At 37.7% G+C, this 25,277-nt stretch overlaps 1 protein-coding gene across 4 annotated transcripts in view; it reads right to left on the bottom strand.

Moving 5' to 3' along the window:
* The window catches only part of RNF38 (ring finger protein 38), a 110,421-nt gene that overhangs the window by 51,304 nt on the left and 33,840 nt on the right, over positions 1 to 25,277 (bottom strand). For all 4 annotated transcript variants that reach the window (XR_014491330.1, XR_014491331.1, XM_083353737.1 and 1 more), the window contains exon 2: positions 142 to 212. Coding sequence is in view for 2 of the 4 variants with exons in the window: in XM_083353737.1 (XP_083209863.1) it covers positions 142 to 212 (71 nt within the window). In the remaining 2 variants the exon portion in view is untranslated. The remainder of the gene's footprint in view (positions 1 to 141; positions 213 to 25,277) is intronic.

The following is a 25,277-nucleotide window of genomic DNA, read 5'->3' as shown; positions in this document are numbered from 1 at the left end:
GTGTGTACATCAATATACTTATTGAAACAAAGAAACTGCCTTAGCCAATGATAACATTTTAAGTTAAATATGTACAAACATTTATTTTTAAAAACCTAGTGAAATGGGAATTTGCACTTAGTTCTCATTATTTTCAATTACCTTGTCACTGTCATCAGTACAGATGTGGTCTTGATGGATCAGCTGGCACTGGAAGGAAGCACCAATACCACCTGCAAAGAGAGTAAGCAGAAAAAGTGCCTTGTGTGAGTTTCTTAAGTTGTTTTCACACTTACAATGGAAAATGAAATAACTGCCACTGTCAATGCAGTCACTTAGCAACCCGAACCTAAATCCCCCATAGCTAAGCATTTCTGCAGTTTCTTCTCCCATCCATAAATAAATAAGCACACAGGGCTGTGTGCTTAGCCCCTACCTATACTCTTTATACACTTATGATTGTGTATCATCTGACCCATCCACTGCGATAATCAAGTTCGCAGATGATACAACTGTGGTGGGTCTTATTACAGGTGGGGATGAGACAGCATATAGGGTGGAGGTACAAAAACTATCCATATGGTGTAGTAACAACAACTTGCACCTAAATATCGGCAAGACGAAAGAGATGGTGTTAGACTTCCGGAGAAAAAAGGAGGAACCTGCCCCACTTCACATCGGAGAGAACTGTGTAGAGAGAGTTTCCTCCTTTAAATTTCTGGGAGTCTACCTCTGTGAAGATCTCACCTGGAAAGTTAACACAACCCAGGTGGCTAGAAAGGCCCAACAGAGGCTTCACTTTCTTAGGGTCTTGCGGAAGAACAGGGTAGAACAACAGCTAATGACCCTCTTTTACCGGTCTACTATAGAGAGCGTCCTCTCATATGGTATTGTGGTTTGGTATGCTGGTCTGACAGCCGCGGATAGGAAAGTATTACAGAGGGTAGTGAGCACAGCACAAGACATTGTGGGCTGTTCCCTGACACCACTGGATGACATCGCCAGGGCTCGTTGCCTTGGAAGAGTGAGGAAGATTGTCAGGGATGACTCACACCCTGGACGGTATCTCTTTACTCTCCTACCATCCGGTAGGAGATATAGGAATATAGCCAGCCGTAGCAACAGGCTGAAAAATAGCTTTTATCCGTGGGCTGTTAGGCTTTTAAATGGGACATAATCTTATGCAGAATTGACTTGGGAGGCCGGTGTGGTGTAGTTGGTTCACATAGTGTGGTGGGATGGAGGGTTTGTTGTCACTGTGTGTTGGGGGGAGAGAGCACGGGGGGAGGCTCAGCTAATCTCAATGTACACATGTTGTACTTTGACAATAAAGGTTTATTATTATTAAATACATGATGAAGTCTAAACATATGATGACTCTCATACTTCCAATTGGTGATTCTCTAAGGATTCTGTGCTATATGCCTATTGTTATATAATAAACAGTTCTGAGCTTTCCTAAATATCCTAATCTTAAGACATTTGTAAATTACGTTATATAAAATAGCATACAGCACACTTTTTACATAGGCATAACAGTTACTGGATTAACAAAATGAAGCTGTTGACTTTTGTTCAATTGGTGATTTATTTGTAAATAATGGTTTATTCTGAGCTAAACTTGTATCTTTAAAACATGATGGATAGTTTCTAAAAGTAATTGGCAATACAGTGTCACATAATTAAGTCTAAGCAAGGTGACATTAAGATTTACACTGAACACACATTTATTAGCTAGTTGCTGAATTGCAGCTCCAGTCAGCAGAGTTATATAATTCAGCAACATCTGGAAGGCCACAATTTCACTGTCCCTGTGCAGTGACTGTTAAAGAATGGAATAATCTAATAATTTAATCAGTCTGTTTACAATTCTCAATCTAAAATATAGGTTATAATAAACTACTATGTTCTTTGCACTGCCATAACTTTATACCAAACTTTATACAAAAAAAGACCAGTATCAAATTTAACTATGTTGAAAACACATACACATATTCACTATGGAACGATCAAACCCAAAAGTTCTGACAAAAGCTATAAGCAGCCAATTTCTAAATCGTATTGCTTGTTCTGAATTAGCGCTCTAAATTTCTTGCTACCAAGATCTTATTAAAATATGATTATTGTTCGATTCATAGAGTGAATTCCATTGGCAGCACAAATTATGAATCCATGTTAGCTTCTCCAAACAGCAGTACATTGAAGCCAAGGCCGACAAAGCTTTTGCCTTAGTTATTATGCATTTTTGCCATATTCAACCACATTTATTTTCAAACCATTTGCACAGTGCTGAATGCTCCAAAACACACCTCTATCTTTTCTTCCTTCTCTGTACTTTAAAATGATACTTTTAGCTGGTGAAGCTAAAATACATTTCTGGAGAAATTTCCACAGCATAGCCAGTTTAATATGCCACAGCAATTCAATCCCTTGTACTTCTTTACCCACTTGTAGGGCCCGCTCGTTTCCCTTCCTGATCAGCTTCACCTATGGAAACACAGTGTTCTGTTATGAAGCCACTACTCAGTCAAAATATGCTGAGCCCTACCCAATACTTGGCCTTTGCATGCTGCTAGTTCATGGATCAGAGCCAATTCACATCATTTGAAGCCTGAGTCATCCTTCTAGTACACTCACTGGCTTTACCATAGTTACTGGAACAAGGTTATTGTCATGGCTGTACAAAACATAGCGGCTGGCACACAATAAACTGTTTCAAGCAAACCAAAGTGCAAAGAATTGGGATTTCTACTGTGTTTGTCTTCAAACAGGGCTTTCCATTAAGAGCCGAGCCAAGCCAAGCCTCCTTCAAGGGTAGCTAAACTCCTGCTTATTGTGTCACACCCAGGTAGTTTTCTTGAAAACCACAATGGAAACACTGGGATTTTTTTTTCTTTCCCAGCGTGACTAAACATCCAGGTGTTCCCTGGAATTTCTCATCCAAATAATAACCAGGCCTGATTCCATTTGGCTTACAAGGCAACATAAGAGCAACCATTGTGCCACATCATTAAGTTGTAATTTAAGAAACAGAAATCCAAATCAATGTGAATGGAGAAGTCCAGGGTTCCATTTACCCTTTATTCTGCCCTGTGAGGATTACATTCCATACTGGTCCTCAGTTTACAACAGTTCATTTAGTGATTGTTCAAAGTTACAATGGCACTGAATAAAGTGACTTATGATTGTTTTTTACACTTACGACCACTGCCGCATACCCATGATCACATGATCAAAATTTAGATGCTTGGCAATTAGTTCATATTTATGATGGTTGAAGCGACCTGGGGTCACGTGATCCCCTTTTGTGACCTTCTGATAAGCAAAGTCAATGGGAAAGCCAGATTCACTTAACAACCACGTTAATAATTTAATAACTGCAGCGATTCACTTAACAACTGTGGCAAAGTCGTAAAAACTGGGAAAAATTCACTCGAGGACTCTCTTATTTAGCAATGGACATTTTGGGCTCAATTGTGTTGAGGACTATATTATAGTCATAGCAGGATTTTTTCCAATTTAAAATGGTTAATATGGTATAGAAAGTTTCTTTGTCATGCAAGATGTTATTCTGAGCTAGGCTGTATAGATAGTCCTTAAATTACAACCCACAATCGAGTCCAACATTTATGTTGCTAAGTGAAATGTTTGTTCGGTTTTGGCCCGCTTTACGATCTTTCTTGCAACAGTGAATCATCGCAGTTGTTAAGTTAGTTAACATGGTTGCTAAGTGAATCTGGCTTCCACATTTGGCTTTGCTTGTCAGAAAGTCACAAAAGGTGATTTAATTTAATTTAATTTAATTTAATAATATTTCTATACTGCCCTTCTCCCTGAGGTCTCAGGGCGGTTCACAGGGCAAGAATAAAATACAAGGTCATGATCACATGACCCCAAGATATTGCAACAGTCACAAATATGAACCAATTGCTAAGCATCTGGATTTTGATCATGTGACCATGGGGATACTGCAATGGTTCTTAAGGGTGAAAAATGGTTTTCAAAGCCGTTGTAACTTTGAATGGTCACTAAATGAACTGTTGTAAGTCGAGGACTACCTGTAATGCCATGATCTCTGTTAGTTAAATCTTACCAAACGAGTTCTCCTTAGGTTCCCCAGCACACTGAATTATTTCATTGAACAAAGCTTCACGACTGAACAACTATTTATATGCGTTTAAGGCGTCTTGTTTAATACAAATGACATTTATTTTCTGCATTCATGTTTTCCAAACTGCCTATAAGGACAGATACTTCTGAATTGAGACTGCAAGCCATTGAATCTAAAGCATATTCTGTGTTTTCTTTCTTTCCTGCATTCCTTGATTAGATCAGCAAACACAGAACTTAGCACAGCCTTCCATCTAAAGCAACTGTACCTTTTTTTTCTCCTTTTTGCAAAGCCGTAACTTGCTCCAAAACACTGATGCTTCAAGGGAAGGAACAGAAGTCTGAATTGATCTTTTGAAAACAAGTTTTAAAACTAGGCCACTGACTGCATAAAATTAGCTTCAGGTAGGCCATGCCTATCTTCCACCAATCTGCGAGTATCTTTTGTTGACAACTTAAAAGCTCCTATTTAGTAGACAACAAAGAGTATACACAATCAGTTTTTATATTTAGTTTCACAGACCCTTATTTCAGATACTGGGTTCCAACAGCTTCTTGCCACAGTGAAAACTTGTGCAGCAGAAATAAGGGAACTTTTATACCAAACAATCTTTACCAGGAGTTTCCCATCTGGGTATATTGTAGATTTTGAAAATATATTGCAAATTATATTCTTAATAGCTGCCGTGGAGCTTCCCCATTTCTAAATGGCTGCCATGAAGGCCAGAACTAGTTACAAAATATAGTTTACCACAATGCTAACCCATGTACTACTATTTTCTTCATTTGATCTTGCTTTCATTTATTTTCTGGGAAGACGGGCCTAGTCCCAGACAAAGTACTAAGAAGCAGCCATTCACAATATACTACCTAGATATTGGGTCAATATGATTCACCAGTAATTGATAAATTAAAATTTATTTTTATTGTTCCCTGTGAAAGCATTCATTTCTATTATCGCATATTATAAAGCAAAATACGGTAATAGCCTGGGTGCGACAAGACCAGAGGTATTATGAGAACTGCAATGTGAGTCGGCATCAGGAAAAAATGCCTCTGGATATCATATTTATATTATTCTTAATGCAAAATTTACTGGGACAATGTGAAAATAAAAGGTAAAGGTTCCCCCGCACATGCGTGCTAGTCGTTTCCAACTCTAGGGGCCGGTGCTCATCTCCGTTTCAAAGCCGAAGAGCTTAGTCTTGTTCAATTTAATGTGGAACTTTTTCATGCTTTGCATTTGACTTGCAATAACTCTGCAAAGAATCCTGTGCAGTAGAGGTAGTTCTCATTTAGCAATTGCCTCGTTTGGAGACCATACGCAGTTACAACGGTGATGAAAAAGTAACTTTGCAACCAATCCTCTCATTTATGACCTCTGCAGGTCTCTAAAGCAAAGAAAAGCTGAAGTAAGATCATAAGCACAGTTGCTGTTTCACTTAGCAACTGCTTTGCTTAACAATAAAGTTGCCGGTCCCAACTGTGGTCACTCAACAAGGATGATATGTACCCAGTTTTCCTGACATCTCAATGTAAGTTGCGATCCCAGACCGAAACTAATCTTAAAGTTGCTCACAAATAAACCTGACCAAAATAACATGTACAATCAACTAGTATCTGTATATGTACATGTAGTAATAATTTATTTACTGATTAGTCTTCTGACCTTATCCATAAAATAAAATAAAATAAAATAAAATAAAATAAAATAAAATAAAATAAAATGCAATACAATAAGTAGTCTAATTCCAGAATTAAAATAGATAGGAGGAAACACAGTGACAAAATATATGTGTGGTAATGCAAGGAGTCAGTAATCAGATAACTGAATCTCCTTACATGATATCCCAATTTGTTCAATGTATCAGGTTCTTAAGACCACTGCCTTAGTTATTGTACACAGGACTGCTAAATTTATACGTACATTTAAGCCCAGGAGGAAATATGATAAACTGTGGTTCTGATTCTAGTGGGCTGTTCTTTCCAATATGTATATGTTATATACCTGACAGAAGCAACTTTCCAAATTGGCAGGCCCAGAAGATAGGTAGATAAAAGATACAATGTAAAGAATGAAGTTGGCAAGGCAGGTATTAGCAGTTGCCCACTCCATGGAGAACCAGGACATCAGATGAAATTGCCAGTTAAGAGAATGGCCAAATATCCCATTGACTCAGAAAGGCGGGAGGAAATAGCCTAGAATTTAAACCAGACATGTCAAACTCGTGACGTCGTGTGACATATTGGAGCTTTTTCCCCATTGTCGGCAATGGGGTGGGTGTGGTTTCCTGGTGACACGTTCGGCCCGTGCTGGCATGCCGGAGCCCAATACTGGTCCATGGATCGGGGGTTGGGAACCCTGGTCTGGAGAATTGAGATTTTCAGCCATATTGTACAAAATCTGACACATAAGAACAAATACCTGTATACTGGAGAAGACAGAATAGGTTAAATGGGGGCAGGGTGAGTTACTATAGCTGCACTGGGAAAGAAAGGAAAATGAAATGAGGATAAAAACTGGAAGGCAGGAAATAAAAAAGGCATGCAGGAAATAAAAAAAAGCTTTGTTCAAAGAGAAGAAATCCCTCTCAATTAACGTGATGTTGGAGAAGTGGCAGAACCCCTGAATTCCCGCTGATCCTTATCTGACTTCAAGCAGTGCAGTTAGTTGAGAAGATTCCTGTCCATAGGCTATGTAGCAACAAATCAGTTTAATTGGACCTTCACATGTGAATCAGGTCTTTCACTCCTGACACCTAATCTTTAAAGATACCTGCAGCCCTTGCCTATTTCTTTAAATAATTTGCTTCTGTAATTCAAAACAAACGTAAGATATGCAAACTCCATTTTATGAGACAGGAACTGTCTTTGTAATAAGTAGACATCAGGATCTGTAGTTATCAATAGCCTTACTTCCATACATTTGTTCCATTCATTTAAAATTATTCAAATGTATCCAACTTTCAGTGTTTATAAATAATTAATGCCTTTGTATGATAGTACTTTTTCCATCCTAACCTGCCACCGTTCAATTTCATTCAGTTATTCCAAACACTGCTATTTTGTTAATAAAATATTTATCATTGTATTCCTTTGGAGCCAGAATAAGAAAGCATCACATCAATTTTGTCTAGGCCAACACTGTACAGACATGGTGGCATGCATCCTTTATTGAAGCAGCCATAATAAAACAATCTGTTATTATACTGCTGAATTCTCAGGGACTTAGTGCTCAAAACTGAAGAAAGCCTACACAGTTTCATTCCATCTTAAATCATTCCTTAAATCAGATCAAGGTTAATTTATGTTCTTAGGTCAAAAACTCAGTGAAATCAACTAAGGTTGTAGATCACTAGTTACTTCATCTCTAACTTCAGAATTGTAGACGATCAATACGTATAGACATAAGACCGCATAAATATATAAATAGTAGTTGATGGGTGTGTACCATTATAACAAAGAAATTAGTGAAAGTATTCATTAATTTATCACAATGGTTCAATTAAAGCAATTTCCCAAGCCATGAATTGACACAATTACCTGGATCAGAAGTTGTAGTCAAAGAAATACGGTACATACGCAGGGGGACTTTAGATTCGCTTCCAAAGAGTCTTATGTTTCTCCAAAAGACAATGATTTGTATTCATGTGGTAGATAGTGTTATTTGAAGATACTCTTTGAAGAATCCTTCAAATTAATCTAACTGGTCATCACAAATTTGATACCCTCTTCCAGAGATGAAGTATTTTATATTTTGGACACAGTGAAACATCCTGTATCAGTTACCAGTTGTAAAACATATGGTAGTGTCCTAAATCCCTGATCAGTATTATCTATCGCAAGGGTCCCCAACCCTGGTCTGTGGACCAGCACTGGGCCGTGGCATGCCAGCAACCGGGCCGCACAAACAAGCAAAGCCCCTTCCGCAGGATGCAGGCAGCACACAAAACCATGCCCCTTCCAGTCTGCGGAACAACCTCTCACCATGTAACCGATCCCTGGTGCCTCAAAGGTTGGGGACCCCTGATCTATCGGATTGTCAGCAGCTGCTCCGGAGCTTTCAGATACAATATTTTCTTTGGGCACTTTCATACTGTACCCATTTCTATCCCATCCCTTCAAAGCAGCCAAATCCACCTATGAACATCTTCAGTTCTGTCACTTATGACCATGATCACTATGAGCCAATAAGCACTGCCTCCAGCTCAGCAACAGCAGATGCAGAAACACCATTCAATCAAAGATTCATCACAGTCATCACTAATTCTGAAATATTAACAAAATCCTTTTACCTCCCCACCACACAGAAAGGCAATGAAATAAATAAATAAAATTAATCAATCAAATAAATAAAATAAATACATAAATAAATAAATCCCCTCATCCACATTTTCAATTCAAGTTGTTTTCCTTCATCTCGATATTAACTGAAAACTCTGGGCGGATACAAAGATGCAAAACATCATCACTTCGTTGTTTGCAAAATTCAGCGTGACCTTGATGGTGAAATCAAGGTACATCAACAGATTTTGCAACACAGTACTTTCCACAGTAACTGCAACCAGACTGGGGAAAAGGTAAATTCAGAACAGCAGGTTGCTAAGAGCTCGAGGTGAGGTTAGAAAGACTGACTTAAACTGATGAAGCAGAAGGCAGAGTAAGGCAAGTTTTCTTAGTCTACTTCGGAAAACAGCCAAGACGTTCAAAGCTGCAGCAAAAGGGGGGAAGGGGGGATGTCAACTTTGATCTGGATTCATGCAAACTGTTCTTGAGTTAGAACCTCCAGTCCCAACCCCAAGTCTCGAAGTTGCAAGTGGGGTGTTTCTGAAAGTCTTATAGATAGCTGCCCTTAAACTCATCGGGAAGGTCAGAAACAGAGGCTGTGACATTTTGCATCTGCACACAAAATGAATGCCTCTGCCACTAACAATGCTAAAACACACTTAAAAAAATAGCTAGTCAAAAATCCCATGGGGGGGTCGCAGTGGAAATAAATTTCCGTTCTTCTGTCTGCCTGCCTCTAAGCCATTCAATCTCCTTAGGTTTTCTTTTCCCCAACAATCTAAATCTAAATCCCCGATCTAAATTATCTGAAATCACAGTACTAAAACACTTCAATTTGCAATTGTTTATTATAATGGGAATCTTCTTTAGTTGTCCCAGCTTCTGGAAGAGCAGATAGTGACTATCAGTAATAGCTTTCATTGTAGTTAGAATTTTTTTCTCTCCAAGTTAGCTTTGCCCTGTTTTTAGACATTATACAAAAGCTGTTCTGAACACCCCAAATTAGAGAGCCAGTTTGAGGGACGCGGTGGCTCAGTGGGTTAGGATGCTGAGCTTGTCGATCAGAAGGTCGGCAGTTTGGCGGGTTGAATCCCGAGTGCCGCGTAACAGAGTGAGCGCCTGTTACTCGTCCCAGCTTCTGCCAACCTAGCAGTTCGAAAGCACGTAAAAATGCAAGTAGAAAAATAGGGACCACTACGGTGGGAAGGTAACAGCGTTCCGTGTGCCTTTGGCGTCCAGTCATGCCGGCCACATGACCACGGAAACGTCCTCAGACAAGCGCTGGCTCTTTCGTTTTGAAACGGAGATGAGCACCGGTCCCTAGAGTCGGAAACGACTAGCACGCATATGCGGGGGAACCTTTACCTTTTACCTTGGTGTAATGGAATTAAAGGATCAGGCTAGAAACCAGGAGAGAGTGAGTTCTAGTCCCGCCTTAGGCATGAAGCCAGCTAGTTGATTTTGGTACAGTCCTTCTCTCTCAGCCCTGGAAAGGAGGCAACGGCAAACCAGTTCTGAAAAATGTTACTAGGAAAACAGCAGTCTTCTCTGGGCAGTCACACCAGTAGTCAAAAACTGATTCAGTCACAAAACAAACAAAAAAAACCCCCTAACCTCCTCCCCAAATGATCTTCATCTGTTCTTTTCTAAGGGTATAATAATGGAGGTATTTTCCTATTTATTAGGTTTATTTTAAAATTGTCAATGCTTTAATATGCTTTTGCATGCTCCTGTGAAGATTACTAACTGAAAACATACATGTTTTAAGAATTTGTTTTTGGTATATTTCCTAACCCATGAAAAAGATACTAATAGACATTATCTCCTACCCTCAAAAGATTTATTATAACAATATTCTGTCATTACATTAGATCAGGGGTATCAAACTGTTGGCCTATGGGCCGGAGGGGTCATCTGGAAGCCGTGCCCACCCCATTGCCAGCAATGGCAAAACGATCACGATATGTTGCACGATGTCACATGACATTGTGAGTTTGACATGTCTGAATAGATGCAGAGAAATGCAAATTGTTTTACCCGGGCATGTAATATTTAAGATACTCTGCTCTTAACACACTGTACAAGTAATCACAATGCAAACTTCAGGTTAAAAATTTTAACCTATTGTAACAGCAAAAAGAAAGCAGTCAGGTAAACATTAGTTGCCTAGGTAGTCACTACTCATGATCTATTACAGAGTGGAAAATCTGAACACAGGCTATGTTACTTCGTAACAACACAATATGCAAACTTTCCTATAATGCTTTAATCTTAAACAGAAATGACTAAACAATGTTTTTTGTTCATATTTGCCTGCTTAGTTTCCCAGCTGATACATGAAATAAAATCTATATATTTATCAAAAAGTATTTCTGCTAAATCAAACAACTTGTGATTATTTGAACAGTATTTTGATTATAGATTTATTACTACTGTTACTGGCACATTGGCCCTGAATACTAAACCACCCTGTTCAACTAACACCCTGAATTTATTGAGAATTTATCTGACAGTTTACTACTTTCACCTTCAAAGCTCCTATGGTACTTGAGATTTTTCACAAGAAAAGGTACCATGTTTATTATTGAGTTCACAAACTTCCTTGATATAAATCTACAGTCATTTTATGCATCTTGTTCTTGACAGTTTTAATACTTGCAAATGCACTTTCTAACATCCTCACAAACCTATATCCAAAATATCGAACAAGTGTACCAAGAATCTTTTCCTACCATTTATAGCACATTCTATACAGTACTTGAGTGCTTGCCAAACATTGCTGTTGTGTTAATTATGCATAGGTATAAGCTCATTAATTACAGAATAATTCATATCAAATTTGCACAACTCAGTCCATGCTACTGAATAAGCTGCCCACCTGTATCTTTTTTGTTTCAAGTTAGTTTGATTTTCTGCCTCAATTACATACTTCAGTTTCTCAATACTAACATACTGTATGTTTACAATATTGAAGCCCTTAATTTTAATAATCTCCTTAAATTAATGGACCACTGAAGAAATTAAGTATTCATGTTATATATAATTACATGCTTTAATACAAGAATGCCATCCCATTTTTGGATTCAGATTTTCCCCCCCTCAATTTTTGCTTCAAATCTTATCTCAAAAGGAGAAATACAATATACTGCAGGACTAATTAATTGGCCATCTTTAAACATTTGGGAACAGCCTGAAAATTTCACAATTCAAAATCATTGTTAAACGCTTATAACTTGTTCACCTGTGTGAGATTTAATAAGAAATGACAGGCTTCAAATAGCTTAAATGTGCAAAGTGTCTAGCATACTAAAAGGGAAGAAATGTGTGGAAGTTAAACTCAACAAAACCATGAAGCAGCCCTTTTGGCCAAGTTATGGTAGATGGAAGTGCTTAGTGCAGCAATGGGCACAATGGTGCACATCAGAAATGAAATTTAGTTGCCTGCTCTCAAAGTGAGACACCTACATGACAACCCCCCCAAAACATACTACATATAACATATGTATAGACCCACACCCCTACATATACATATCAATAAAATATTAAATACTGTCCATCTTGAATATATAATGGAAGGAGGAAGCTTGAGAGTTCACAAGGTTAATACAGTATGGAATGAAACTATGGCTGAATCTGGATGTTCTGCTACAGAAACCACGAAGCCTCCTCCCAGAAGGTAACAAGGAAAACAGTTTGTGAAGAGGATGAGTAGTGTCCCAGATAATCTTACGGACCCTGTTCAAACAACGCTTCTGTGCTATGTCCTGGATGGGAGGGAGGGAACTGCCAATGATCTTTTCAGCCATCCTCACCACTCTCTGCACCGCCTTCCTGTCTGAAGCAGTGATGCTTCCAAACCAGACTATGATGCTGTATGACAGGATGCTCTCGATCGTCCCCCTGTAGAAAGTGGTCAGAACAGGGGAAGGAAGATGAGCTTTTCTCATGTGACGCAGAAAGTGCAGGCGCTGCTGTGCCCGCTTCACCAGTTTCTCACTGTTGAGCGACCAAGCCAGCCTACTTGTTAGCTGCACACCCAGGAATTTGATGCTGGTAACCATCTCCACAGGTGAATCATTAACGCATAGAGAAGTGTGGCTGTGCCTGCCTTTTCTGAAATCGACAATCATTTATTTGGTTTTACCGGTATTTAAAACTAGGCTGATTTCTTTACATCAGTTCACCAACCGCTCAACCTCCTTGCGATAAGCTTCCACATTGTCATCATGAATAAGGCCCATTACTGTTGTATCATTATATTAGTCTATAAGACTGATATACTGGGTCAAAATAAAAATATTATTTCATGGCCTGTCAGAAAAATTAGTTTTACCCTTCTTGCCTGTCTTGGTTTCACTCTAATTAGCAAGCATCTGTCCAAGTCTTGTTTCATGAAGGTTAATATTTAAGCTCAGTTCTCTTCATTCATATATTGGGAAAATGTTCTGAAATCTGCTTTGATATCTCAAAGGATATCTGGATAATTTAATAATATAGATAAAGCCAGGGGTGTCAAACTGCTGGCTCGCGGGCTGGTTGCATCATGCGGAGGCCGCGCCCACCCCAGTTCTGGCAACATGAAAAAAGTTGTGATACATCGCAAACGTCACGTGACACGGCAAGTTTGACACCCATGCTTTAAGCAAAGTCTTAATTTATCTAATACATTAAATAAGCAAGTGATTTGCTTGCCTCAACAAGACATACAAGTTTTCCTACATTAGAGAATTATTTTACTTTTTCAAGGTACAATCACATCTATATTTATTCACCCTGTTTCTGAAATGCAGCACATGCTATGATTTTAAGATTATTACTTCAGTGTTCTTTTTCTCTTGCTCCATTTCAAAATAACACTAAAAAGTGCAAACTGAGACACTGGAAATGATACATGACCAATCCCAAGAGGCAAATGTTACCCGATCTTTAACTTAATGGCATCTGGCTGCCCTTTCTATGTACTAGTGCAGTAAAATCCACAACAAATGAATTACTATACAGTTCTTTTTATTCCCAACATTTAGATTTTTAATCATTTGTACAAGTAAATTGTGACATGGAAGTAATTACACATAACATTAATTTTATCAATTACCCAAGGAAAAGTTCGTGCATTCTGTAATTGTCAGCAAATTATACTGTTAGGCTAAAAATTAAATTAGGCTTAAAATCCTGGTGAGAGTCCTCTAACAACAGTGAGAGCTATAAATGTTGTCAAACAAACAAGCAAACAATATTACAATCACAGAATTCCTATTTCATGGGAGAGAATGTCCAGCAGCTTTTGTGTTAAAAATTCTGTACATTTTAATGATGATAACTGGGAAGAATGTGATATAATTCTAAGTCAGATGTAAACTTATATTTCATAACTAAACAGGCACAAACGTGTATCCACTTAAATCATACAACTGTGAAAAAACTCTAGTTTTGAATGCAGCACAATAGTGCCTCCTAAATTATCTGATAAATTGACCCAATGTTACCAGGCCTCAATACAGAATTCATTTTTTATTTTCAAAATAACTCTCCTACATAACACTTATTATAAAGTGTGACAAGACTATTCGGCAGTTTTAAAATCCAATAATAGGGTCTTCAAAAAGTTTCATTCAGCCAATATAAATGTTTAATTTCATTTTATTTAATTAGCAAAATTATGTATCCCTTGTCTAAAGAAATTGGCTTTCATCTATCCACCTCCGGCCTGGTTTGATGGGTTAGGGGTTGGGGTTTTAACATGGTTTTTAATTATTGTATATATCGGGCATAATATTTAATTGTTTTTTAACTTTTGTACTTCCTTTTTAATATTTATTGCCCTGTACACCGCCCTGAGTCCTTCGGGAGAAGGGCGGTATAAAAATTTAATAAATATAAATATAAATATAAATATAAAATATTCTATACAACTGTGAATAAAGGAGGGAAGGGAAGGGAAGGGAAGGGAAGGGAAGGGAAGGGAAGGGAAGGGAAGGGAAGGGAAGGACTAATATCCTCCAAATAAGATACTCAGATCATTGTTTTCCAAAGATGTCACTTTTTCAAGATCATTTTCAAAAGTTCTATTACCAAGTAAAGATATAACCCATTCTATACCAGTGCATGTTTCCTAAATAAATGTTATTTTATGTCCATTACAGTTCATTCTATTATAGTCAGCTTCTTTTTCAAATATATCATATTTGTTTTTTTTGACACATGCATCTGTGTCATCTGAAAATTTCATATGCATTTTCTCTACCACTTTATCCCTTCCTCTTTATTCTGGTGTACTTTGTCAAAAGCGTTATTGAAATCAATACATTTAGTTAAATTTTAAATCTGCAATATTCTCACCAATCTACAAGGTGTATTAAACAAGTGCGAGTTATCATTCTTGACAGGTCTTCCTTGATTTTTGGCAACTGCTTCATTGTTTTCAAAATGCCATGTAGCTAACTTTGTTTACAATCTGCTCTAAAGTCTTCTTAGGTATGAAAATCAAACTGATCTGTCTCCCTTTCTCCTCCATACCTCTATCTTTTGCCTTTCCCCAGTTCTGCAGAATTTCTCAAAATCAAAATTTCAGTCAGATCACTAGCAAGTTCCCCCAGCAACCAAAAAATGCAATTCTTTTGACTATGGAGATTTAAATCCAACCAATGGAAAGCATTTGGTTTCCATCAATCCCAAACTTCATCCTGCTCTTCCAAGTTACCTGATGAAACATATCCCCTCATTAGGGAGAGAGTAAAAATAAGCCAAAGCAGAGTTCAGCATCTCTGCATAACAACAACAATAATACTTGGAAGGGACCTTGGAGGTCTTCTAGTCCAACCCCCTTCTCAGATAGGAAACTCTATACCATTTCAGGCAAATGGCTGTCCAGTCTCTTCTTAAAAACTTCCAGTGTTGGAGCCTTCACCACCTCTGGAGGCAGGTAGTTCCACTGGATAATTGTTCTAACTGTCAGGAAGTTTCTCCTTAGTTCTAGGTTGCTTCTCTCCTTGACTAGTTTCCATCCGTTGCTTCTTGTCCTGCTTTCAGGTGCTTTGGAGAATAGCTTGACTCCCTCTTCTTTGTGTCCCTTTTCTTAGCAGTATTAGCATTTTGATATCTTAACCGAGTAACATATATAAGCCGTCTCCTTTTATTCTGAACATTTCTGAAACAAAAAAAAACCTTTGTTCCTAACTGCCTTCAGTAATGCTGGCTTGTTCTGAGATTTAACTTCCTTGATATCTCCTTTATTTAAATATATGTAAAGGCTGAAGCTGGCAGGCAGGAAATATTGATTATTATGCTAGGGAAAGTTTAGTAGAGGACAGGAAGGCCTGGAGTTACGTAGTCCATGGGGTCGCGATGGGTCGGACATGACTTCGCAACTAACAACAACAACAAGTTGTTTGTAAACCAAGGACAGATAGTAGAAACCTTCAAGAATGGGAAATAAACTGCTACAGATTAGAAAAGGCAGCAGACAGAGCCCCAGGATTAAAACTTGGCTACTGCAGTAACATTTACAGGAGATAGGATTCCAGGCTGCTGTTAAAATAGGAAGCAGGGAGAACTTAATTGCCATACCAGGCACAACAAAGTCCTGACAATTTGCTACTTTTTTTCTCCCCACCCTCTACCACCACGCAAATACAGCTTACGGTTAAAAATCAAAGCCAACAATACAAAATAGTTAAAAACAATCATGACAACATTAAAATACGTCTTCTTTTTTTTTTTTTTTAGATCTTTAGGTCATGTTTTTTGGATGGCTCATCCACGAACTCTCTTCTGCCATTCTTATTTTGTGTCCCAGAGCGAGAACAACTCCTGTCGCTCCCCACCGCACGATTGTTCCCTGTACATCTGGAACAGAACCATGCTGTGTTGCCATCTGTACCCAGGTTTTGGTATATGTGGAAATGCGTTAAGCTGTGGAGTACAGGTAATCCTTGACTTACAACCACAACGGAGTCCAAAATTTCCATCGCTAAGCAAGACAGTTGTTAAGCCAATTGTGCCGCATCTTTGGACCTTTTTTGGCACAGCTGTTAACAGCATCAACTCCAGTTGTTAAGTGAATCATGCAGTTGTTAAGCAAATCTAGCTTTCCCCCACTGAATCTGCTTGTCAGAAGCCAGCTGGGAAGGTTACAGATGGTGATCACATGACCTGGGATACCTGCCTGTTGTCAAGGGCTTGAATTTTGATCATGTGACCATCAGGATTCTGCAACAGTTATAAAGTATGAAAACTGGCCACAAAGTCACTTTTTTCAGTGTGAACTTCGACAGTCACTAAATGAATGGTTTTAAGACAAGGACTACCTGTATTCTAACTTATATTGATAGAAATTTTCAAAAATGACTAGCAACCTGTTCGTTACTATCTGGCTAAGATTTTTGTACTATTACCAGAACACCTGCAGCATCTTTAAACTGCTTTAGTAGCAAATTGAATGAGACTGAAGCAACGTTGTCAGGACATGTCCTCAGCAAGAAACTCAAGGGACTTTGAGGGCCAAAATAAGGAGACTCTGTGGATCGGTTCACACAACTATAAGTTTCTTCTGCTGTCTCCTTAGCATTATTTGCATTTGAATTTTAAATACCTCCTTTCCCCCATCCACCTTTCCCATTAACTTCTCCTGCCTTGTAATACCATTGTTCAGTTTATTAACATCCCCTCTTTTGAATACATGGGTCAGATACAAATTCAGCTATATTCAGCTTTAATTTCCCTTAAAATCAAGAAGTCCAGCATTACACTGGTATTCTCCCCTTACGTTCCTGCTATTTCCGCTTGTAAAGCCTTGGCTCGGAACTAATAAGGAAAGATAGTTGACCCTCTTTATGCCTTCGTCCACCCTCTTCGTTCGTCTCCCAACAGATATTTAAAATCCCCCATTGTTACATCATTCCTCTTTGCACATTCTGAATTTTCTTCCCAGAAATACATCATCATTCAATTCTTCTCCTTTGTTGGGTTATAATAGTATTATCTTTATTCTCCACTTCCTTTAAGTCTATAATATGTTGGGTAAATAAGAGTGTTTTTAACGTTCTTCCTCTCTATTATTTCTGTTCCTTTTGAACAAACTGGATCATAAGAGTCGTCTCATCCGGATGCTGTTATACCTATTAAGTATAATATGTATCTTCCTGTACTAAGAGTTCCAAATTATCCTACTTCATTCTTGTATGTTTGAATATTTATGAGGAGACAATGAAAGCTGCAAACTTTATCAGCCAATGTCTTTCCTGCATTCTCTTGAGTGGCTTAATAGGGCCATTATTTATTTTATTTTATTTATTTTAATTCCATTTATATCCCGCCCTTCTCCGAAGACTCAGGGCGGCTTACAAGCTTAGCAGTAGCCTTCATTCTATGTATATGCCTGCTTATTAGGGCTTTCACACACACCCCAAGTGGCATTATCAAAGCAATAATCCAGATTTACCATTAATCTTTGTGCAATATTCCAGAGAATTCAAGTTAAACCCCTTCCTGATCATCATGTTGGACCAAACACATTACCAGTTTATATGAAGTATAGGTAGTCTTTGACTTACAGCAGTTCCTTTAGTGACTGTTCAAAGTTACAACAGCACTGAAAAAAGTGACTTATCGTTTTTCACACTTATGACCATTGCAGCATCCCCCAGGGTCGTGTGATCAAAATTCAGATGTTTGGTTAACTGACTCATATTTATGATGGCTGCAGTGTCCAGGGATCATGGGATCACCTTTTGCAATCTTCTGACAAGCAAAGTCAATGGGGAAACCAGTTTCACATAACAACCGTGTTACTAATTTACCAACTGCAGTGATTCACTTAACAACTGTGGCAAGAAAAGTCGTAAAATGTGGGGAAACCCATTTAACAAATGTTTCACTTGGCAACAGAAATTTTTGGCTCAATTGTGTTGGTAAATCAAGGACTAATTGTACACTTCATGCCAGTAGTATATCATCCAAGAAACCTAGATTATGGTTACAGAAATCAAATCTCTTCCATCATCACCATCTATAGAGCAAGTCAATCACTTTTTCTTTCTTTCTTTCTCCCACAAATTGAAAAGATGGATGGATGAATTCACTTCATTGCATTTGACAAAGAGTATATTGTTTAAAGTTTCTCCTTGTGCAACACTTCATGGTTGCACAGTAACCTCACATTTACAGATTAGCCCAAGATTTATAATGTCTATTGTTGGTTTCAGGGAGGGAGATCCAAAGCCTCTTTCTATTTTCCTAGAGTTGAACTGAAGGAAGAAGTTCTTGCTAGAAGGGTTAAAAACTCTCCAGCACCAGTTAAATAGGTCCAGTCTAGCATAATTATCTCTTACTATAGTATCTGGAGGAAGACGTCTGTCAGTGAGGCTTTATTCCCCTCCCAATTTGTCATAACAATGATTCCATTATATTGTGCCTTGTAATCGGAAACTTCTGTGGTGGCATTTGAAGAACATCTCTTTCCTCAAACTGAAGTGTCATGAAGTATAGCCTACAGTACTTCTTCTCCAACAATCGGCTGCACTTATTAGGGATTGTAATTACCATATTCATGGAATGAAGAAAAGCAAGCCCATAAAACTAAACAAGAACAATTGCGGACACCAACCATTTAATATTTGTGGCTTATGCAATAGTAGTTGATAGACAAACAAGGGGTATGTGGAAATGAGTTGAAAATATCTTCGTAACAGACTGGTTTAATTGTTATTGTACCTTTTCAAGAAATTATAGAAATATGGATTGTAAAAGTTGGAAGAGATCCTGGAGATCTACTATGTTTCCCAACTTCAGCAACTCTAGCTACCAAAATTTCTCAGGCAATGTAGTCATTGTAAGTTTTTTCTTCAGGTCTTTGTGTCCATTTTCATGCATTTAATGTAATGCATAGCCCAGGCTGCACTTGGTCATGTTCTCTAGAAACTCACATGTTCTTTTTAACGTTCATATGAGTTAAACGCTCCCTATACATCCACAACAGTTTTCGAAGCCATCTCCTTCTTTCTTCTTACTGGAATGATGTGCAATTGTCCTTCCAGCATCTTACGTTTTGAGAACCTTCCAACTTCCCTGCACACCCTGTCCCAGTATTCAGCAGTCAACATCTTAGAAGTCCAAGAATTAAATGAATAAATCATTTGTTTCATATGAAAAAAGAATCCTTAAAAAATGCAAGGAAACCTTTAATAAACAAAAGCATTTGAGGGAGGGAGGGAGGGAGGGAGGGAGGGAGGGAGGGAAGGAAGGAAGGAAGGAAGGAAGGAAGGAAGGAAGGAAGGAAGGAAGGAAGGAAGGAAGGAAGGAAGGAAGGAAGGAAATCTTATATTCTTAACACTGCACTCTTCTGGACAGAGAACTCTGATGTTGTTCCTGAGATCTCTTGAAGCTATTCTCCAACTTAGGAATCAGAGCCCCAAATGTTTTTTTCACCACTGGGACTACTTGGGCCTTTAATTTCCACAACTTTTCTATTTCCATCTTCAGGCCCTGGTACTTCTCCAGCTTCTCATATTCCTTCTTGATGTTGCTGTTACTTGGCACCACTGTATCTATTACCATCATTACTCACTCACTCTCTCTCTCTCTCTCTCTCTCTCTCTCTCTCTCTCTCTCTCTCTCTCTCTCTCTCTCTCTCTCTCTCTCACACACACACACACACACACACACACACTCTCTCCTAGGTATGTATGTGTAATAAATCATGGCATGGAAACTCTTTTATCAGAAAATTTGCTGTGTCTTTCAGTGACACAGCTTCCCAATCTGGAAACGGAACAGGTTCTATCATTTTAGGTCTATCCATCTCCATCTGTTGAAGTTCAGAGCAAGAGTGAATTGATAAAGATGGGTTAATGCAATATTATTGTCCAGTATTGTTTGTTGGCTCATCTGAATAATATACATGGAACCTCAGTCCAGGCATTTACATACAGAAATCCATTTGCATGCAAGAATTATCACACACTTAATCAAAAAGGGTATCTATTATCTGCCACGACACTGCTTTAACTAACATTGTTCTTTAATAAAGATACTTAAAATAAATTGTTCTGTTTATAAATTGAAGACAAGAACCACTAGATGCAAACCTAATTAAATGTCAAGTGAATAACAAGCCAAACTATAAATCTGAATGGAATGCATTGTTCATATCAATCTCACTCTTGAGTAATTGATCCAGAATTATACTTGGAATATATAGTGTGTCTGACACTGAATCATTTTGTACATTTTATATAGTTAAATGTTATTCTTTAATTTTAAAAATAGAGGAAAAATTAGTTGCATGGTTTAGGAACATACAACAGCAAGCACTAATAGGCCAATCCCTTTCAACTACCAGATGGTTACTCTGAATATGGAATGCAACAGGGATGCTTATGTATATAGAAGAAGTCCTATTTATAGTTAAAAACCCATGTTACGAATAAATCTGCTACCACAACCATCAACTATGTCCAAACATTACACCAATAATATACTATATAAAAATAAACTGTATCATAATATTAACTAAATAATGGTGAAAAATATCACCATTATAGAGACCACAGGTTTATTTCTGTAATACGTATTTTAATTAAAATGTCTATCTTGGATCCAACGTGGAAGACTTCCTTAGGCATGGTATATGAAAAAAAAAAATAAGCAGTAAATAATGGCAATTAAAGCAGAGATTTCTATATACAAAGCATGAGACAATAAACCATTACCTTACCAGCACAATTGTACATTTTTATATAAAAGGGGAAGTAACCAATAACTTTTATTAAGAACTTAGGAATAAGATGGAGGGTTTGTGTCACTGTAAGTTGGGGGTGGGGTCACGAAGGGAGTCTCAGCCAATCTCAATGTATACATGGTTGTACTTTGGCAATAAAGGTTCATTCATTCATTATGTTGTTGCTTACAGTGTAGTTGAATTTGCTATTCAAGATAGGCAAATAAATATACTGAAATGCTTTTCTCCTATTTTACTTTTTACTAGAAACTTTCCTTATGGGAAATTCTTCCAAAATATTGTACAATGAAATTCTTAGTTCCAAATGGTAGTACTATGGACATAAAATCATTGTAGGAACGGGATTTTAAATAATTGCCACTGTAAAACTGTATAATCAACGTATTTTTTTTAAAAAAGCAGTACTATCAGAAATGTGGATATAAATTTATTTATTACTCTGGAAATATGTAAATTGCATATTAAAAGGATTTGCCCCAATTCTACCCTGAATTAAGGGATTAGAGGGTATTTAAAAAAACGTTTGTGTGTGGGAGGAATATGGCAAAGGGTTCAAGCCAAATTTTAACAACTTTAATAGTTAAGCTTGTACGTCTTAGGAAAATATATATACCAACAGTAGACAACATGAATTATAGCATCAGCCAAAAAGCAGTATTGTGTAACTACCTCATCCAGGAGCCAATTTCTGTTCCTCTCTTTTTTCCTATTAAATCTACAGATCTCCTTTGGAATGTGTTTTTTTCCAGAATGCAGAATATTTTTTTTTCTACCACAGATGAGTTCCATTTACCTTATCATATTTTCAAAGACAACTCTGCAACAAAGTATTAAGCACAATAGCAGGAAAGTTATTGTGAAGGTTGGCTGAAGTCATGCTCAATTTTTACAATAACACCTTTTCCACCTAGGCCCATGAATCTGTTGTAATACTGAGAAACTGTGTTCTCTGTTTTGTGTCCTTTGTTTTCTATATTTGATTACACTGAAAATTTCCAGTTTAAAAAAAATTCTCTCTCATATTCCCAACAAATAAACCTTCGTGAGTAGCCAGTTGAAGAGAAGGGCCTTTCCCAAAGGCCTTAAGCCAGGGAAACCTGGCCCTTTTATGACTTGTGAACTTCAACTCCCAGAATTCCTCAGCCAGTGTGCCTGGGTGAGGAATTCTGGGAGTTGAAGTCCACAAGTCATAAAAGGGCCAAATTTGAAGACCCCCTGCCTTAAGCAATAATCAAGCTTTTAGGGAACATATTATCTTTTGGACATCTTGAAATTAAATTATATTAACATTTTATATATCACTCTTGAATTGTATGCAGAGATAGACTGGTTGCCAAAGGAACTGCTTTAACATGTGGCTGTCCATGCTTCCTGTGATCTTTTCCAACCAATACATAGCTTTCTAGACTATATATACTTAAATTAGTTTTTAAAATACACGTTTCTATGTAAAAATATGCTACTACTGTAGTGCAGTAGTAGTAAGCGACTATTTATTTACACTTCTTTGTTTGTTCATTCTACTACTGGTAATGTCTACTTTTTCCCTAGATCTCACACAGAAAAACACTAACATGCATGTGCTTGGCTAACAGAGTGAAATGGTTTAAAGATTTAGAACCATGTTAATTTTGTGAGTATAAATTAAAAAGCGTTTACCTATTTTAGTTTATAATTCTGTGTATGTTTCCCAGGAATAAATTCCTCTAAAAATTCACCTTTCTAAGTAAAGCTGATTATTATACTACGTTTCATTAATATGCTAAATAATGTATGAAAACTAAACCAATGGTAAATTACACAGATAAGACTACTGTGAGTTTTGTAACATCAAGTAGTGCCTTTCATATGGAGGAACTACATTTATTTGCCCCGACTAGGACAGTAAAAAGGGTTAGGCCAGGTTAATACTTGATTGACAGACTGATAGAGCACACCAGGATGTAGGCCAATCAAAAACAGCCTAAAAGACTGTAGCATTACATTGACGGTGGATCGAAGACAGATGTGCACTCCCCCCCCCCCCAGAAAATCAAGTTAATTTGCAGACTTCAGTACCACCAGATGGAGTATGGCTAATGGCTTAAGGAATTAGACAACTTATCCAGGGTAGCCTTAGCATTGCTTACTAATCGTAGCAACTGTATTTTATTTCTAGAGAGCATGCTTCTGAGTATCAGTTGTCAGAGAATAGGAAAGGAACTGCTCTCTCTCTCCCTCCCTCTCTCTCTCTCTCTCTCTCTCTCTCTCTCTCTCTGTGTGTGTCTGTGTGCGCGCACGTGTGCAAGATTTTCACAGGATAGAAATAATTTAGTCTCTTAAGGAATGACATAAAATGCAGGCAGTAACATTCTTTTGACTATAACATTTCTCTTTTCCTTACACACACACACACACACACACACACACGAACTCTTGTTACTACAGTCTTCAACTGGGCGAAACACTGCATCTTAGGGCAACCATTTTTGAACCAAGCTACTTCAAATGGATTAACACAGTGATCCCCAACCTTTCTGGCTCCATGGACCGGCAGCAGCAGTGGGGGAGATGGTTTTGCGCATGCTGTAGATCCCGTGCATGCACAAAGAAACTTCGCACACTCACTCGCCACTTGCGAGACCCGGTTCCCCCAACAGGCCACAGACCAGTACCACTCTACGAACCAGGGGCTGGGGACCCCTAGCCAGTGTACAGAATGTATCCAAAATCTGGGACCCATAACTCCTGTCAAATTTAAATTTGACAAATTTTATAAATTGTTTTGTGACAAATGATCATAAAGCACTTTATGACACAATACAAACTGTCACCAAACATTTCCTTAGGTCAACACCTGATGTTTGACTGTGCTTTATGTTGAGCTATATATATATTATATGCTACATGATCTATGACTGTTGTACAGTTCAAGATGGGCTGCTTTCAAGGCAGATGCATCTCTGAATATCTCCCTGAATTTTAAAGAGCTTTTCAAGTATATCTGAAGCTCTACCATTGTTGAAGGCATTGAGCAACCTGAAATGAGGATCCGAGGGATCGCGGGTTGTCCAGGATAATATAAAGCATGCATATAAATATACACTCAGGATGCTATTCCATTTTAAAATAAACATTTCGCAGCGCACAGAAAAGGAGCAAGAAACAGCAAGCCAAAGATATCAATACGACAAGAAAAATAAAAGGAAACAGGGCTAAAACTAATTTACATCAACACCATTCATTATATCTCTCTGTACCTTCCTATCTTTACAAAATCATCAACTCTATACAAGTATTACTATGCTCTCCTCTCAACACGTTCTATCTTGCTTCATGTATTTGAATTGAAACTTGATCCTCAGAAATGACCAAACCACCTCAGAGTACTTGTTTTTTAACTGATCACTCTTGCTTGGTTTTCACACACATTACTTCTTAAGCACCCCATTCCCACTGCATTCATGTTTCTTCTGACACGTCCAACTCTCATTTCCATACAAAAAACTAGCCAATGATGCATAGCCATATTATTTTCTTTTGACAAATAGGGATTCCTTGTAATGCTTCATATACTATCCATTATGCTGCTATTCTCATTTGTATGTCTTGAAATGTCTTCATTTCCCCAATTTTAGTGAACATCCTAGATATACAAATTCACCTCCTACTCTAGTTATTTCCAGGTACGTATAACTTGCAATCGTTCATTCAATTTTGTCTGTCAAAGACTACTTTGGTTTGATACACTAATTTTTAGAACAATTCTCTTTGTTAGATCCATACTTTTTGTTGCATTATATACCGGTACTCTATTTAGCATTTGCTGCAAATCATTCCCTTGTAAGCCAATAATACCTCGTACATTTAAAAGAACACAAATATTCATGTCACCATCTCCTTTAATATCATCACAAGCTTTCCTATATATTTACTAATAATGTAAAGCATTAAAAGTACTGGAAACTCAAAACACTTTTGAGGATTTGAGGGCTTTTCCACACTGAAATCGTAAGTTTCCTCTCTCCCAAGATCAGCTATCTAAAAATGGATCTTGATGATGGTTTGATCTTATTTCTGCATGGTGGTTATCATATTCTCCAAGGTGGATTCCCACCCTTCTTTATTCCTGAGTTACATTAAAAGGGAAAAATAGCAGAACTATAATTTTTACTTTTTTAAAGAA

The sequence above is a fragment of the Vipera ursinii genome (assembly GCF_947247035.1).
Source record: "Vipera ursinii genome assembly, chromosome: 2".
In the NCBI taxonomy this organism is placed as follows: Eukaryota; Metazoa; Chordata; class Lepidosauria; order Squamata; family Viperidae; genus Vipera; species Vipera ursinii.
The sequence above is the reverse complement of the archived record's forward strand: the minus strand, read 5'-3'. Positions and strand labels throughout refer to the sequence as shown.